This window comes from Sus scrofa, chromosome 8 (assembly GCF_000003025.6).
Source record: "Sus scrofa isolate TJ Tabasco breed Duroc chromosome 8, Sscrofa11.1, whole genome shotgun sequence".
NCBI lineage: Eukaryota > Metazoa > Chordata > Mammalia > Artiodactyla > Suidae > Sus > Sus scrofa.
This window is the reverse complement of record NC_010450.4, coordinates 130,540,411-130,553,563: the sequence shown is the minus strand read 5'-3', so window position 1 is coordinate 130,553,563 and position 13,153 is coordinate 130,540,411. Positions and strand designations below refer to the sequence as shown.

General features: G+C 42.2%; 1 protein-coding gene across 1 annotated transcript in view; it reads left to right on the top strand.

Moving 5' to 3' along the window:
• HERC5 (HECT and RLD domain containing E3 ubiquitin protein ligase 5) overlaps positions 1-13,153 on the top strand; it is a 58,903-nt gene that overhangs the window by 37,595 nt on the left and 8,155 nt on the right. The window contains exons 20-23 of the mRNA XM_021100766.1: positions 4,469-4,535; positions 6,113-6,183; positions 7,783-7,966; positions 8,049-8,151. Coding sequence (XP_020956425.1) covers positions 4,469-4,535; positions 6,113-6,183; positions 7,783-7,966; positions 8,049-8,151 — 425 coding nt within the window. The remainder of the gene's footprint in view (positions 1-4,468; positions 4,536-6,112; positions 6,184-7,782; positions 7,967-8,048; positions 8,152-13,153) is intronic.

Sequence of the window (13,153 nt, the reverse complement as noted above, 5' to 3'; positions counted from 1 at the left end):
CCATGGAATGCATGGTGACCTGAGAGGCCAGTATGGACCAGGTGTGGTTGGAAATACTGATGCTGTGTAGTGTCAGCAAGGGTTTGGGCAAAGTTTCACTCAAATTTCAGGACTTGCTAATGAAAGTGGAGGTTGAGCAGTTCCTGTCGTGGCGCAGCAGAAGCGAATCCGACTAGGGACCACAAGGTTTCGGGTTTGATCCCCGGCCTCGCTCAGTGGGTTAAGGATCCAGCGCTGCCTTGAGCTGTGGTGTAGGTTGCAGATGCGGCTCGGATCTGATGTGGCTGTGGCTGTGGCGGAGGCGGGCACACACACCATACGTATATATACCAGGTTTTGTCTTATGTATATGTACTTAAGATAAAACCTAACTTATAAATTCTGCCCAATATGAAATTAATAATAATAATAGTAAAATACAGTAATTATAAGATACTCTAGCAAAAGTTAGGCGAGTGGGGTCTCTCTCTCAAAATATCTTATTGTACAAGTCTAAAGTCTATTCCATCCTTTTAAGTTTATATGATCTTTATTTTTTCCATTATAAGTTGATTTACAGTTTTCTGTCAATTTCTGCTGCACAGTAAATTGACCCAGTCACACGTACATATATATACTCTTTTTCTCACATTATCCTCTATCATGTTCCCTCGCAAGTGACTAGAAACAGTTCCCTGTGCTATACAGCAGGACCCCATTGCTTATCCACTCCAGCAACGCGGGATCCAAGCCGTGTTTGCGACCCACATCACATCTCACAGCAGCGCTGGATCTTTAACCCACTGAGCAAGGCCAGGGATCGAACCCGAAACCTCATGTTCCTAGTCGGATTCCTTAACTACTGTGCCACGACGGGAATTCCAGATTTCTTTTCTTTCTTTCTTTCTTTTCTTTTCTTTTTTTTTTTTTTTTGTAACATTTTCACTTAGAGGAAATACTTTATGTTTTTTCTTTGGTATACCTGAATTGCCAGCATCACTACTCTTGCGCTTGGGGGCCATTATTCAGTAAAATAAGGGTGACTTGAATGCAAGCACTGTGATACTGCGGTGGTCATGGGACAGCTGCTAAGTGACTAACAGGTGAGATAGGTCAGAGAAAGGGATGAGTCTCGTACAGGCAGATAGAGGGATTGTGTGAGATTTCAGCACGCTACTCAGAACGGCATGCAGTTCAAAACTGATGAGGTATTAACTCTGGAATTTTCTGTTTAATATGTTTTTCCAGTTGTAGTGGGTAGACCACAGATAACTGAGATGGTGGACAGTAAAACCATGGTCCAGGGGACTCCTGTGCTTAGAATCCCAACAAATGTGCTCCTTTGACCCAGCAGTTCTACCCCTAGACCTTCCACGTTCAGAAATACACAAGCAGGAGTTCCCTTCGGGGCTCAGCGGAAACGAATCTGACTAGCATCCATGAGGATGCAGGTTCGATCACTGGCCTCACGTGGTGGGTTAAGGATCCCACGTTGCCGTGAGCCGTGGAGTAGGTTGCAGACGCGGCTCGGATCTCATGTTACTGTGGCTGTGGGGTAGGCCATTGGCTACAGCTCTGATTTGACCCCTAGCCTGGGAACCTCCATATGCTGCAGGTATGGCCCTAAAAAGACAAAAGACAGAAGACAAAGAAATACACAATCATGCAAAGATGTATGTATGCTAATGCAAATTGTATTAGATAGTTTATGATATGTAGACCTCTGAAATGTTCTACAGTTAAGAGAATGGATATTTTTGGTGTATTTAAGCAGTGGAATGCTATGGAGATTTTTAAAAGAAGGAGAACAATAGTATGACCCTCTTCTTCTTATTATCCCTGTTTTACAGATGAGGAAACTGAAATGCAGACAAGTTAGGTAACTTGCCCCATAGTGACTGACAGATCTGTCTGTGATTGGAACACAGAGTCTGGCTCCAGAATCCAACCGTTACTTGTTATGCTACTTACACTAATAGGACGAGGAAAAAAAAATTAGTGAAACACAAGATTTGGAAAGGAGGAGACAAATGTGTTATTTTTTTCACTGAAAACCCAGAAATGACTTAAATAATGCTTATGCCAGGGAAGACCTAATAAGCTAAATACTTTAATAGACCTAGTAAAGACCATTAAATCTATATTATTAGCGTTTCTCAGACTTTTAGGTCTCAAGACTCTTAAAAATTAAGAGAGGAACCCCCCAAAGAGTTTTTACTTACATTGGGTACATCTGTCAGTATGTACAGTATGAGAAATTAAAAGTGATAAATATTTTCAGTGCAGCAGTGCACTCTCGTTCTGTTAGCTATCAGTAGCCTCTAGAAGACTGTTCCGGATTCATGACAGAATGTGAAGGAGGGAAATGACATCTTATGAAAACAGTTTTGACCTTGTGGACCGCTCTGTAAAGGCCTCAGGGATTCCCTGAGTCGTTGGTCTGGATCACACTTTGAGAATCACTAATCCCCATATTCAGTAAAATTTCTATTTTAATCCCAGCAGGCTTTAAAAAAAACTTGATAAGCTGACTTAAACTTTATACAGATGATCAAAGGCCAAGAATAACCAGAAATAATTTGTGAGGTGAATAAGGATGGGGAACTTGGCCTAGCAGATATCAAGAATCACTAGAAAGCTGGGAGTTCCCATCATGGCTCAGTGGTTAACGAATCCGACTAGGAATCATAAGCTTGCGAGTTCGATCCCTGGCCTCGCTTAGTAGGTTAAGGATCCGGTGTTGCCGTGAGCTGTGGTGTAGGTTGCAGACATGGCTTGGATCCCGAGTTGCTGTGGCTGTGGCGTAGGCCGGTGGCTACAGCTCTGATTCGACCCCTAGCCTGGGAACCTCCACATGCCGCAGGAGCGGCCCTAGAAATGGCAAAAAGACAAAAAAAAAAAAAAAAATCATTAGCTATATTAATTAGGACTGTATGGTATTGATACAGGCTTTCCAGTGGGCAGGGGCTATAGAAACTGACCCCTATACTCATGGCCCTTTGTTAAGAGGTAGCATATCAGATCAATGGGAGTAGCAGTACTGCTCAATAAATGCATGTACAAAAATCAACTGCATGTGGGTAAAGGACTTAAACATTGGATGGAAAAGTGATGCAATTATGGACAAATGCTTTTCTCACCAAAGGGATTTCTTAAGCAAGACAAAAAAGTACAAGATGGAAGGACTGATAAATTTAAAGTAAGATGAATGAAGTTCTGTGTTCATCAAGAAATCATCTGAGTGAAGAGAAATGATGATCTTCCAACCGTAGATGCTCGTATAGCGTTTGGGGGGTGGTAGACAAATAGGCTAAGGGAGGGGCCCCCTGTGGGTGGGTGTAAGATGCGGACAACGATTCAGTCGTTCTCTGGGGAGGCAGGTTCACAGGTGTTCTAAATAGACACCGTAAATACGCAAATAAGCCACACACGGACATGTACTGACAGAGTATCACGTGTTATGTGATGAATCCAGTTCTGTCACTTGAGTCCCCGTTCCTCTCCCTCAGCCCCCCCAAAACACAATAAATAAAACATGATCTGTTTTATTAAGAGACCATAGTACAAGATGCAGTGTTTTGTCACAGCACAGTAATAAGAAGTCCAGCAGGCCAAAAAAAAAAACAAAAACAAAAAAAAACCACATCAACTTGAATTCCTCCTTCTCCCAGAGACCTTCCCCAGTGATGTGCCTCCTTGAGGAAGAGTCGACCAAGCTCTCCCAAGCCGGACCTGTACCTTTTGCACCGTTTCTGGCTGCATGTATCTGGCCTCGCTGTAGCAGGCTTGCATCAGCATGTGTTACCTACTCCTCTCAGGGTTTATTGATAGTACTGTCTCAGTCTCAACTTGGCATCCCTTGTCAGGTACTTAATAAATGTTTGCTGAGTGTAGGGGCACATGATATAATACGCAATGTATCACTGTTAAAGTATTTGTAACGACGGGATTATAAAGGCTGGCTGCTCTTGGTCCTGACATAACCTCTGTTCTCACAGATGCCCTGCGGTAACTAAGGTAGTCAAATTTTAGGTCCGTCTTACGCTTGAGGATATTGGGACAGGAGGTACAGAGAAGGTCCTTGGACCCGCGAATCCTCAAAGATGTTAAATGGTACCTGATTATTAAATCTGTTATTCTGTAAGGTATAAAAGCTTGATGAGAGGTAACACCAATTTGAACGCATTCTAGTATCTGTAGGCATGTCGGCGATCCTTTTCTGCATAGAAGGCTGCAGTCTCTGAGTAAAGGCAGGGTGGAGAGAAGAGAATTGGTTGGGGAGCCTGCAGAATAGCAAAGAAACCTCTTAAGCTCACACTTGTAGTTGAGATCTGGCCGTAGTCAGACTGTCAACACACAGAAGCAGGTGCGGTGAACTGAACCTGACCTCCCACCTTGAGAAGAGGCGTGACCTTGACATTTATTTGAGGAGAGCTATCTAGCCGTCGTGATTATTGACTTCTTAAGAGTACAATTATTTGTTCTTTAGGAGTTTGCAAACACTCCTGGATTATGAAGACGACGACTTTGGAAAAATATTTCATGTCCATTTTAACGTGAGTAACAGAACTCAATCGTAGATCATATTTAATCTGATTCACCCTCATATACTTCAACTTTCATGGAAAACTGCAAAAGTTTGAATTACTAGTAGAAAAGGTGTTTTTCCCTCTTTTTCATAAGCTGGACATATCAGTTAGATTTTACTATGTGTAACAGACAACACGTAACTTGGTGGCTTAACACAGCAAACAGGAGTCTGTGGGTCTCTGGGCTGGGCTGACTTGGCCATGCTGCGTGGTCCTCAGTGGCCCTGCTCACATACCTGGTCATTAGCAGGCTGCTGGTTGAGGGCTGTCGGCGGGGGCGGCTGTCTCCGTTCTTGTGGTCCCTTATCCTCCAGTAGGCTAGCTGAGGCTTGGTCACAGAGGGGTCTCAGGGTTACAGAGAGCAGAAGGAGATGGCAAGCCCCAGCACACAAGCTTCTTTTCCAGCTTTTGCTCCTATCAGATCTTCTTGGCCAAAGTGCTTCAGGTGGCCGCACCCAAGTTCAAGAGCGGAAGAGACCGACCCCGTGATGGAGGGGTTGCCAAGTCACATTGCCAAGGGGCCTGAATAGCAGGATGGGAGAATTCGTGGCCGTTTTTTTGCAGCTATGCCACACTAGGTCTGTACTGTGTAAAGAGAATACTGGGCATGGCGATTTTCCAATTAATTTTTCCATATGATCAGTTAAAATAGACAAGTCAGGCTTTTACAAAAATTCATTTTCTGGAGTTCCTATCATGGTGCCGTGGAAATGAATCCGACTAGGAACCATGAGGATGCAGATTCCACCCCTGGCCTCGCTCAGTGGGTTGAGATCCGGCGTTGCCGTGAGCTGTGGTGTAGGTGGCAGATGTGGCTCAGATCTGGCATTGCTGTGGCTGTGGTGTAGGCTGGCAGCTGTAGCTCCCATTAGACCCCTAGCCTGGAAACCTCCATGTGCCACAGGTGCGGCCCTAAAAAGACAAAAAGACAAAAAAAATTTCATTTCTTTCTACATGATAAAGGTGTTAATTTCTACACCACAGCTCACGGCAACGCCAGATCCTTAACCCACTGAGAGAGGCCAGGGGTCGAACCTGCGTCCTCATGGATATTAGTCAGATTCGTTTCCACTGTGCCACATGGGGAACTGCAGAGGTGTTGATTTTTATTTGTACATTCCTTATGATTTTTTTTTTTTTTTTTTGGCTTTTTGGCTTTTTGCTATTTCTTTGGGCCGCTCCGGCAGCATATGGAGGTTCCCAGGCTAGGGGTCGAATCAGAGCTGTAGCCACCAGCCTACACCACAGCCACAGCAACGTGGGATCCGAGCCGCGTCTGCAACCTACACCACAGCTCACGGCAACGTCGGATCGTTAACCCACTGAGCAAGGGCAGGGACCGAACCCGCAACCTCATGACTCCTAGTCGGATTTGTTAACCACTGCGCCACAACAGGAACTCCCCATTCCTTATGATTTTTATGTCAAAATGTACACTTCGACAGATTCTTGAGGAAAAGAGGTGTGTTCCAAAGTATTTTTGCTGATAGTAGATTGATTGGGGTTATACTGGAGATACTGTCTAAATTCGTTTGTGGTTCCAGATGCACTGGGACAAAGACAGCGTGGACCTAATTCCTCATGGAAGTGACGTCATCGTTGACCAGAGTAACAAGTAGGTACAAACAAGTGAAATACTCGTTTTGTTTATATACTGTAGTTATGCACTGAGCTCTTAAAATTCCTCGTGATTATAATTTTTCTTTCTTGATTAACCCTTTCTCGGTAAAGCCGTTGTCACGCGTGTGTGTGGTAGTACGCGTGTGCCCCCTGGCATTTGTGTGCTGGCGGGGAGGGAAGGGGCTTTCTGGGAGGGGCTGTTCCCTAGCTTCCTGTTAGATCACTGACCTCTCTCGCTGTCCCCATCCCTGTTACTTCTTTGCTGTCTGTCACACGTTACCTTCCTTTAGGAGGTCTTGCTGAGTGTTTCCCCGGGTTCTTAGGAGCTGCATGATGGCAGGGACTTTGTCGCGTTCACGGTTGCGTATCCAGTGCCCGCATAGCCCGTGGTGGTGCCTGGTCCACAGGAGACACTGGTTTAGTTACCAGTAGTAGATGTCACTGTGGTATCTTGACCTCCCAGCACCTCATGGGATGCCATTTAGAGCCACAGAGTTTGGGATCATACACCGTCCCCCTGACAGTTGGTCAGAGTGGCAAAGAGATAATCTAGGGAGTATTCTGGCCTAAGCCAAAGATTTTTCTTTAATTTTTAAAATCGTTCTTTTAAAAACCTTTGTATTGTGGTGTAACATACAGAAAATACACCAATTCTAAGTGTGCAGATCAAGAAATAGAACCTTTCTGGCTCAGGGGGTTACCAACTAGTATCCATGAGGATGCGGGTTTGATCCCCGGCCTTGCTCAGTGGGTTAAGGATCCCACGTAGCTGTGGCTGTGGTGTAGGCCTGTGGGTGCAATTCTGATTCAGTCCCTAGCCTGGGAGCTTCCATATGTGATGGGTATAGCCCTACCAAACAACAGCAACAACAAAAAGAACATTTCTAGTTCTATGGCATGTTCGATGAATGTACCCCAGTTTATCCATGGTGTTAGTGATTGCCCCACCCCTTTCCCTGAAAGAACTGGCAGATGTACCCAAAGGAAGAAACTACACATAAAGAGCTGGGCTCACCCCAGGGAGCTCCCCTCTCTTAGATCCAGAGTCTGGACTCAGATGGGGAAGCCTGGAGCTACACGTGCTTGTGTATATTACCTGGCCTTTTCTAATTCTTCTCCCTGGGAACCTTGTGACCAGCTGCTCCATCGTAGCGAGATGTGTACATCCCCTCTCTGTGTTTAACCATAAATAAGAATTATTCACTGTGAAAAATTCAGACGGTACAGAAGTGTGTAAAATAAAATGGGAGGCTTCCCCGTATCTCCCGAGCCCACTCCCTGGAGATGGCAGCGCAAGTTTTATTCTTCCAGCCCTTTGCTCTTCATGTCTGTTCTCGTAACCGTGTGACCTTGAGCTCTCATGTACCTTCACCGTGTCTGTTTCCTCGTATCCAAAATGCTGTAAGAAGCTGCCTGATTTATCAAGATATTAGATAATATATGAAAAACAGCGCAAACAGTTCATGCCACATGGCAAGCACCCAATTAATAGCTATTCCAGCTCTTACTTTTTTCATCCTTCTTTTTACTCCTTCCTCCGATATTGTCCAGGGTATTGCAGTAAAAGCTGAAATCCTTTTTTGCTTCCTTAAAGGAGAGAGTATATTTCTAAGTATGTTGACTACATCTTCAACATCTCTGTGAAGGAAGTTTATGAAGAGTTTCAAAGAGGATTTTACAGAGTGTGTGACAAGGAGATTATTGAATTTTTCCATCCTGAAGAACTCAAGGATGTCATTATTGGAAATACAGACTATGACTGGGAAACATTTGAAAAGGTACATCGTAAAGGCCTTGTAATTTGCATTAAAATTTTTGTTTGTTTCCTGAATACTTTTTCTTTTTTTGATTTTTCTCTAGAATGCACGTTATGAGCACGGGTATGACAATTCACATCCCACCATAGTGATGTTTTGGAAGGCTTTGCATAAACTTACATTGGAGGAAAAGAAGAAATTCCTTGGTAAGTTTTTGTTTGTTTGTTTCTGCTTTCCTTTTTTTAAAAACCGAGGGATTTCTTTTCACTTGTGAATTGGATACAGTCTTAAGCCCTCATTCAGTTCTTTTGTGTTTTTATTTTTAAAATTTTTTAAATTATTTTTTTAATAGTTATTTCCCCAATACAATTTTTTTTTTCTACTGTACAGCATGGTGACCCAGTTACACATATATGTATACATTCTTTTTTCTCACATTATCAGGCTCCATCATAAAGTGACTAGACATAGTTCCCAGTGCTACACAGCAGGATCTCATTGCTAATCCAGTCCAAAGGCAATAGTTTGTATCTGTTAACTCCAAGCCCCCCCTCCATCCCACTCCCTCCCTCTCCCCCTTGGCAACCACAAGTCTGTTCTCCAAGTCCATGATTTTCTTTTCTGTGGAAAGGCTCATTTGTGCCATAAATTAGATTCCAGATATGTGATATCATGGTATTTGTCTTTTCTCTTTCTGACTTACTTCACTCAGTATGAGTCTCTAGTTCCATCCATGTTGTTGCAGCTGGCATAATTTTGTTCTTTTTTATGGCTGAGTAGTTTTCCATTGTGTATATATACCACAGTTTCCTAATCCAATCGTCTGTCCATGGACATTTGGGTTGTTTTCAGGTCTTGGCTATTGTGAATAGTGCTGCAATGAACATGCGGGTACATGTGTTTTTTTTCAAGGAAAGTTTTGTCCGGATGTATGCCCAAGAGTGGGATTGCTGAGTCATATGGTAGTTCTATGAATAGTTTTCTAAGGTATCTCCATACTGTTCTCCATAGTGGTTGTACCAGCTTACATTCCCACCAACAGTGCAGGAGGGTTCCCTTTTCTCCACAGCCCCTCCAGCATTTGTTATTTGTGGACTTATTAGCGATGGCCATTCTGACAGGTGTGAGATGGTATCTCATGGTAGTTTTGATTTGCATTTCTCTAATAATCAGGGATGTGGAGCATTTTTTCATGTGTTTATTGGCCATCTGTACATCTTCCTTGGAAAAATGTTTATTCAGGTCTTTTGCCCATTTTTCCATTGGGTTGTTGGCTTTTTTTGCTGTTGAGTTGCATAAGTTGCTGGTATATTTTAGAGATTAAGCCCTTGTCTGTTGCTGCCAAGACCAGCTCAGCAGGATGGGGCTGAAGAACGGGTGCTGTGAAATTTAAGGAAAAAAGTTAACATAAAACAAGACACAGAGACATTTATCTTAAGTAAAGGTGGGAACCGGGGGATTCAAGGTCTCAGGGACCTAGAGCGCCACCTCAAGAAACCACACTGCTTTTATTGTGCTCTTGAGGATTCTGTCAAGTGAGGAGGGGGTTGTAGGTACAGGATATAGCTTTTTTTAAGTTATTTTAAAAGTCACATGGCCAGTTTCTGATGAAGCTTTTATTCTGACCTTAAGGCATTTAACAGTCGTTAGCATTTGAGAAAGCTTGGCATCATCTGTCTATGCTTAGCATCCAGAGAGTCACCATTGTGCTTCTGCAGACTGCTTGCCTATCTGCAGTAACCCTAGGTTTGCACCTCAGTTCTCCTTGCTAATGCATATCCTGCTAAAGACACCTCATAAACCCCTTGGGGCCAGGAGGCTCCTCTTTCTTTTATTCTTAAGAGGATGTATCATGCTGTGCCAATCTGCACAGGTCCCACGTGCCTAGACCAACGCATTAAGTCCCCATTCAGCTGACCCTATGAATAACTTATGCCTTTAGGTCTTTGTTCTTAAGCTTAAGTCATTTACCAGCACTGCGACTGTTTTCCAAGCAGGAAGATGGGGTAAAGTTAAGCGGGACAAGATGGAGTTTTCAGCAAAGAGGCTAAGAAAATATTGTAGAAACGTGTCTCTTGACACATGGCATCATTTGAAACTTATTTCTCCCATTCTGTAAGTTGTCTTTTTGTTTTCTTTTTGGTTTCCTTTGCTGCGCAAAAGCTTGTCAGTTTGATTAGGTCCCATTGGTTTATTTTTGCTCTTATTTCTGTTGCTTTGGGAGGCTGACCTGAGAAAATATTCCTAAGGTTGATGCCAGAGAATGTTTTGCCTATGTTCTCTTCCAGGAGTTTGGTGGTGTCTTGTCTTATGTTTCAGTCTTTCAGCCGTTTTGAGTTTATTTTTGTGCATGGTGTGAGGGTGTGTTCTAGTTTCATTGATTTGCATGCAGCTATCCAGGTTTCCCAGCAATACTTGCTGAAAAGACTGTCTTTTTCCCATTTTATGTTCTTGCCTCTTTTGTCAAAGATTAATTGACCATAGGTGTCTGGGTTTATTTCCCAGTTCTCTATTCTGTTCCGTTGGTCTGTGTGTCTGTTTTTGTACCAGTACCACACTGTCTGGATGACTGTGGCTTTGTAATATTGCCTGAAGTCTGGGAGATTTACGCCTCCTGCTTGGTTTTTGTTCCTCAGGATTGCTTTGGCAATTCTGGGTCTTTTGTGCTTCCATATAAATGTTTGGGTTGTTTGCTCTAGTTCTGTGGAAAATGTCATGGGTAATTTGATAGGGGTTGCATTGAATCTGCAGATTGCTTTGGGTAGTATGGCCATTTTTACAATAATAATTTTTCCCACCCAGGAGCATGGAATATCTTTCCATTTCTTTGAATCCTCTTTCATTTCCTTGATGAATGTTTTATAGTTCTCAGCATATAAGTCTTTCACCTCCTTGGTCAGGTTTATTCCCAGGTATTTGATTTTTTTGGGTGCGATTTTAAAAGGTATTGTATTTTTGTATTCCTTTTCTAATGTTTCATTGTTAGTATCCAGAAATGCGAATGATTTCTGAATGTTAATCTTATATCCTGTTACTTTGCTGAACTTGTTGATCAGTTCGAGTAGTTTTTGTGTGGAGTCCTTAGGATTTTCTTTATATAGTATCATGTCATCTGCATACAGTGACAATTTTACCTCTTCTCTTCCTATTTGGATGCCTTTTATTTCTTTTGTTTGTCTGATTGCTGTGGCTAGGACTTCCAGTACTATGTTGAATAAAAATGGTGAGAGTGGGCATCCTTGTCTTGTTCCAGAATTTGGTGGGAAGGCTTTCAGCTTTTCTCCATTGAGTATTATATTTGCTGTGGGTTTGTTATAAATGGCTTTGATTATGTTAAGGTATGTTCCCTCTATACCCATGTTGGTGAGAGTTTTTATCATGAATGGATGTTGGACTTTGTCAAATGCTTTTCTGCATCTATTGAGATGATCATGTGGTTTTTGACTTTTCTTTTGTTAATATGGTGTATGGTGTTGATTGATGCATATGTTGAACCATCCTTGTGCACCTGTGATGAATCCCACTTGGTCGTGGTGTATGATCTTTTTGATGTTGGATTCGGTTGGCTAAAATTTTGTTGAGAATTTTTGCGTCTATATACATCAAAGATATTGACCTATAGTTTTCTTTTTTGGCAGTATCTTTGTCTGGTTTTGGAATTAGGGTGATGGTGGCATCATAGAATGTCTTTGGGAGTGTTCCTTCTTCTTCAACCTTTCGAAAAAGTTTAAGGAGGATGGGTATAAGTTCCTCTTTGTATGTTTGGTAGAATTCACCTGTGAAGCCATCTGGTCCTGGACTTTTATTTGTAGGGAGAGTTTTTATGACATATTCCTTTTCATTTCTAATGATCAGTCTGTTCAGTTGATCTATTTCTTCTTGATTCAGTTTTGGCAGGCTGTAGATTTCTAAAAGGATGTCCATTTCTTCTAGGTTGTTAAATTTGTTGGCATACAGATGTTCATAGTATGCTCTCATGGTTTTTTTGTGTTTCTGTAGCATCTGTTGTGACTTCTCCATTTTCATTTCTTATTTTGTTTATTTGGGTTTTTTTCTCTCCTCTTCTTGGTGAGTATAGCCGGAGGTTTGTCAATTTTGTTTACCTTTTCAAAGAACCAGCTCTTGGTTTTATCGATTTCTTCCATTATTTTTTTAATCTCTATTTTATTAATTTCCTCTTTGATCTTTATGATTTCCTTCCTTCTGCTGACTTCAGGTTTTGTTTGTTCTTCTTTTCCTAATTCATTTAGGTGGTGGGTTAAGTTGTCGATTTGAGATTTGTCTTCTTTTTTTGAGGAAGGCCTGTATTGCTATGAATTTCCCTCTGAGCACTGCTTTTGAGGCATCCCATAGATTTTGAGTGGATGTGTCTTCATTATGATTTGTCTCAAGGTATTTTTTAATTTCCTTCTTGATTTCCTCATTGACCTATTGGTTTTTTGGTAGCATGTTGTTTAGTCTCCATGTAGTAAGTTTTTTTCATTTCTTTTCCTGTGGTTGATTTCTAGTTTCATGCCATTGTGGTCAGAGAAGATACTTGAAATCATTTCTGTATTCTTTTTTTTTTTTTTTTGTCCTTTTAGGGCCGCACCCGGGGCATGTGGAGGTTCCCAAGGGCTAGGGGTTGAACTGAAGCTGTAGCCGCCGGCCTACACCACAGCCACAGTAACACCAGATCCAAGCCGCATCCGGAACCTACACCACAGGTCTTGGTAATGCCAGATCCTTAACTCACTGAGCAAGGCCAGAAATGGAACCTGTGTCCTCATGGATGTTAGTCAGATTCCTTTCTGCTGAGCCACGACAGGAACTCCAATAATTTTTGCATTCTTAAATTTGTTGATGTTAGCTTTGTGCCCCAGTATGTGATCAATCCTTGAGAATGTTCCATGTGCACTTGAGAAGAATGTATACTCTGATTTTCTTGGATGTAATGTCCTGAAAATGTTGATTAAGTCTGACTTTTCTATTGTGTCCTTTAGGGTCTCTGTGGCCTTATTGATTTTCTGTCTAGAGGATCTGTCCATTGATGTGAATGGGGTGTTAAAGTCTCCTATTGCGATTGTACTCCCATCATTTTCTCCTTCTATGTCTGTTAGTATTTGCTGGTAGTCCTGTATTAGGGGCATATATATTGATGATTTTAATATCCTCTTGAATGGATCCTTTAACCATTAAATAGAGTCCTTCTTTGTCTTTCTTTATGGC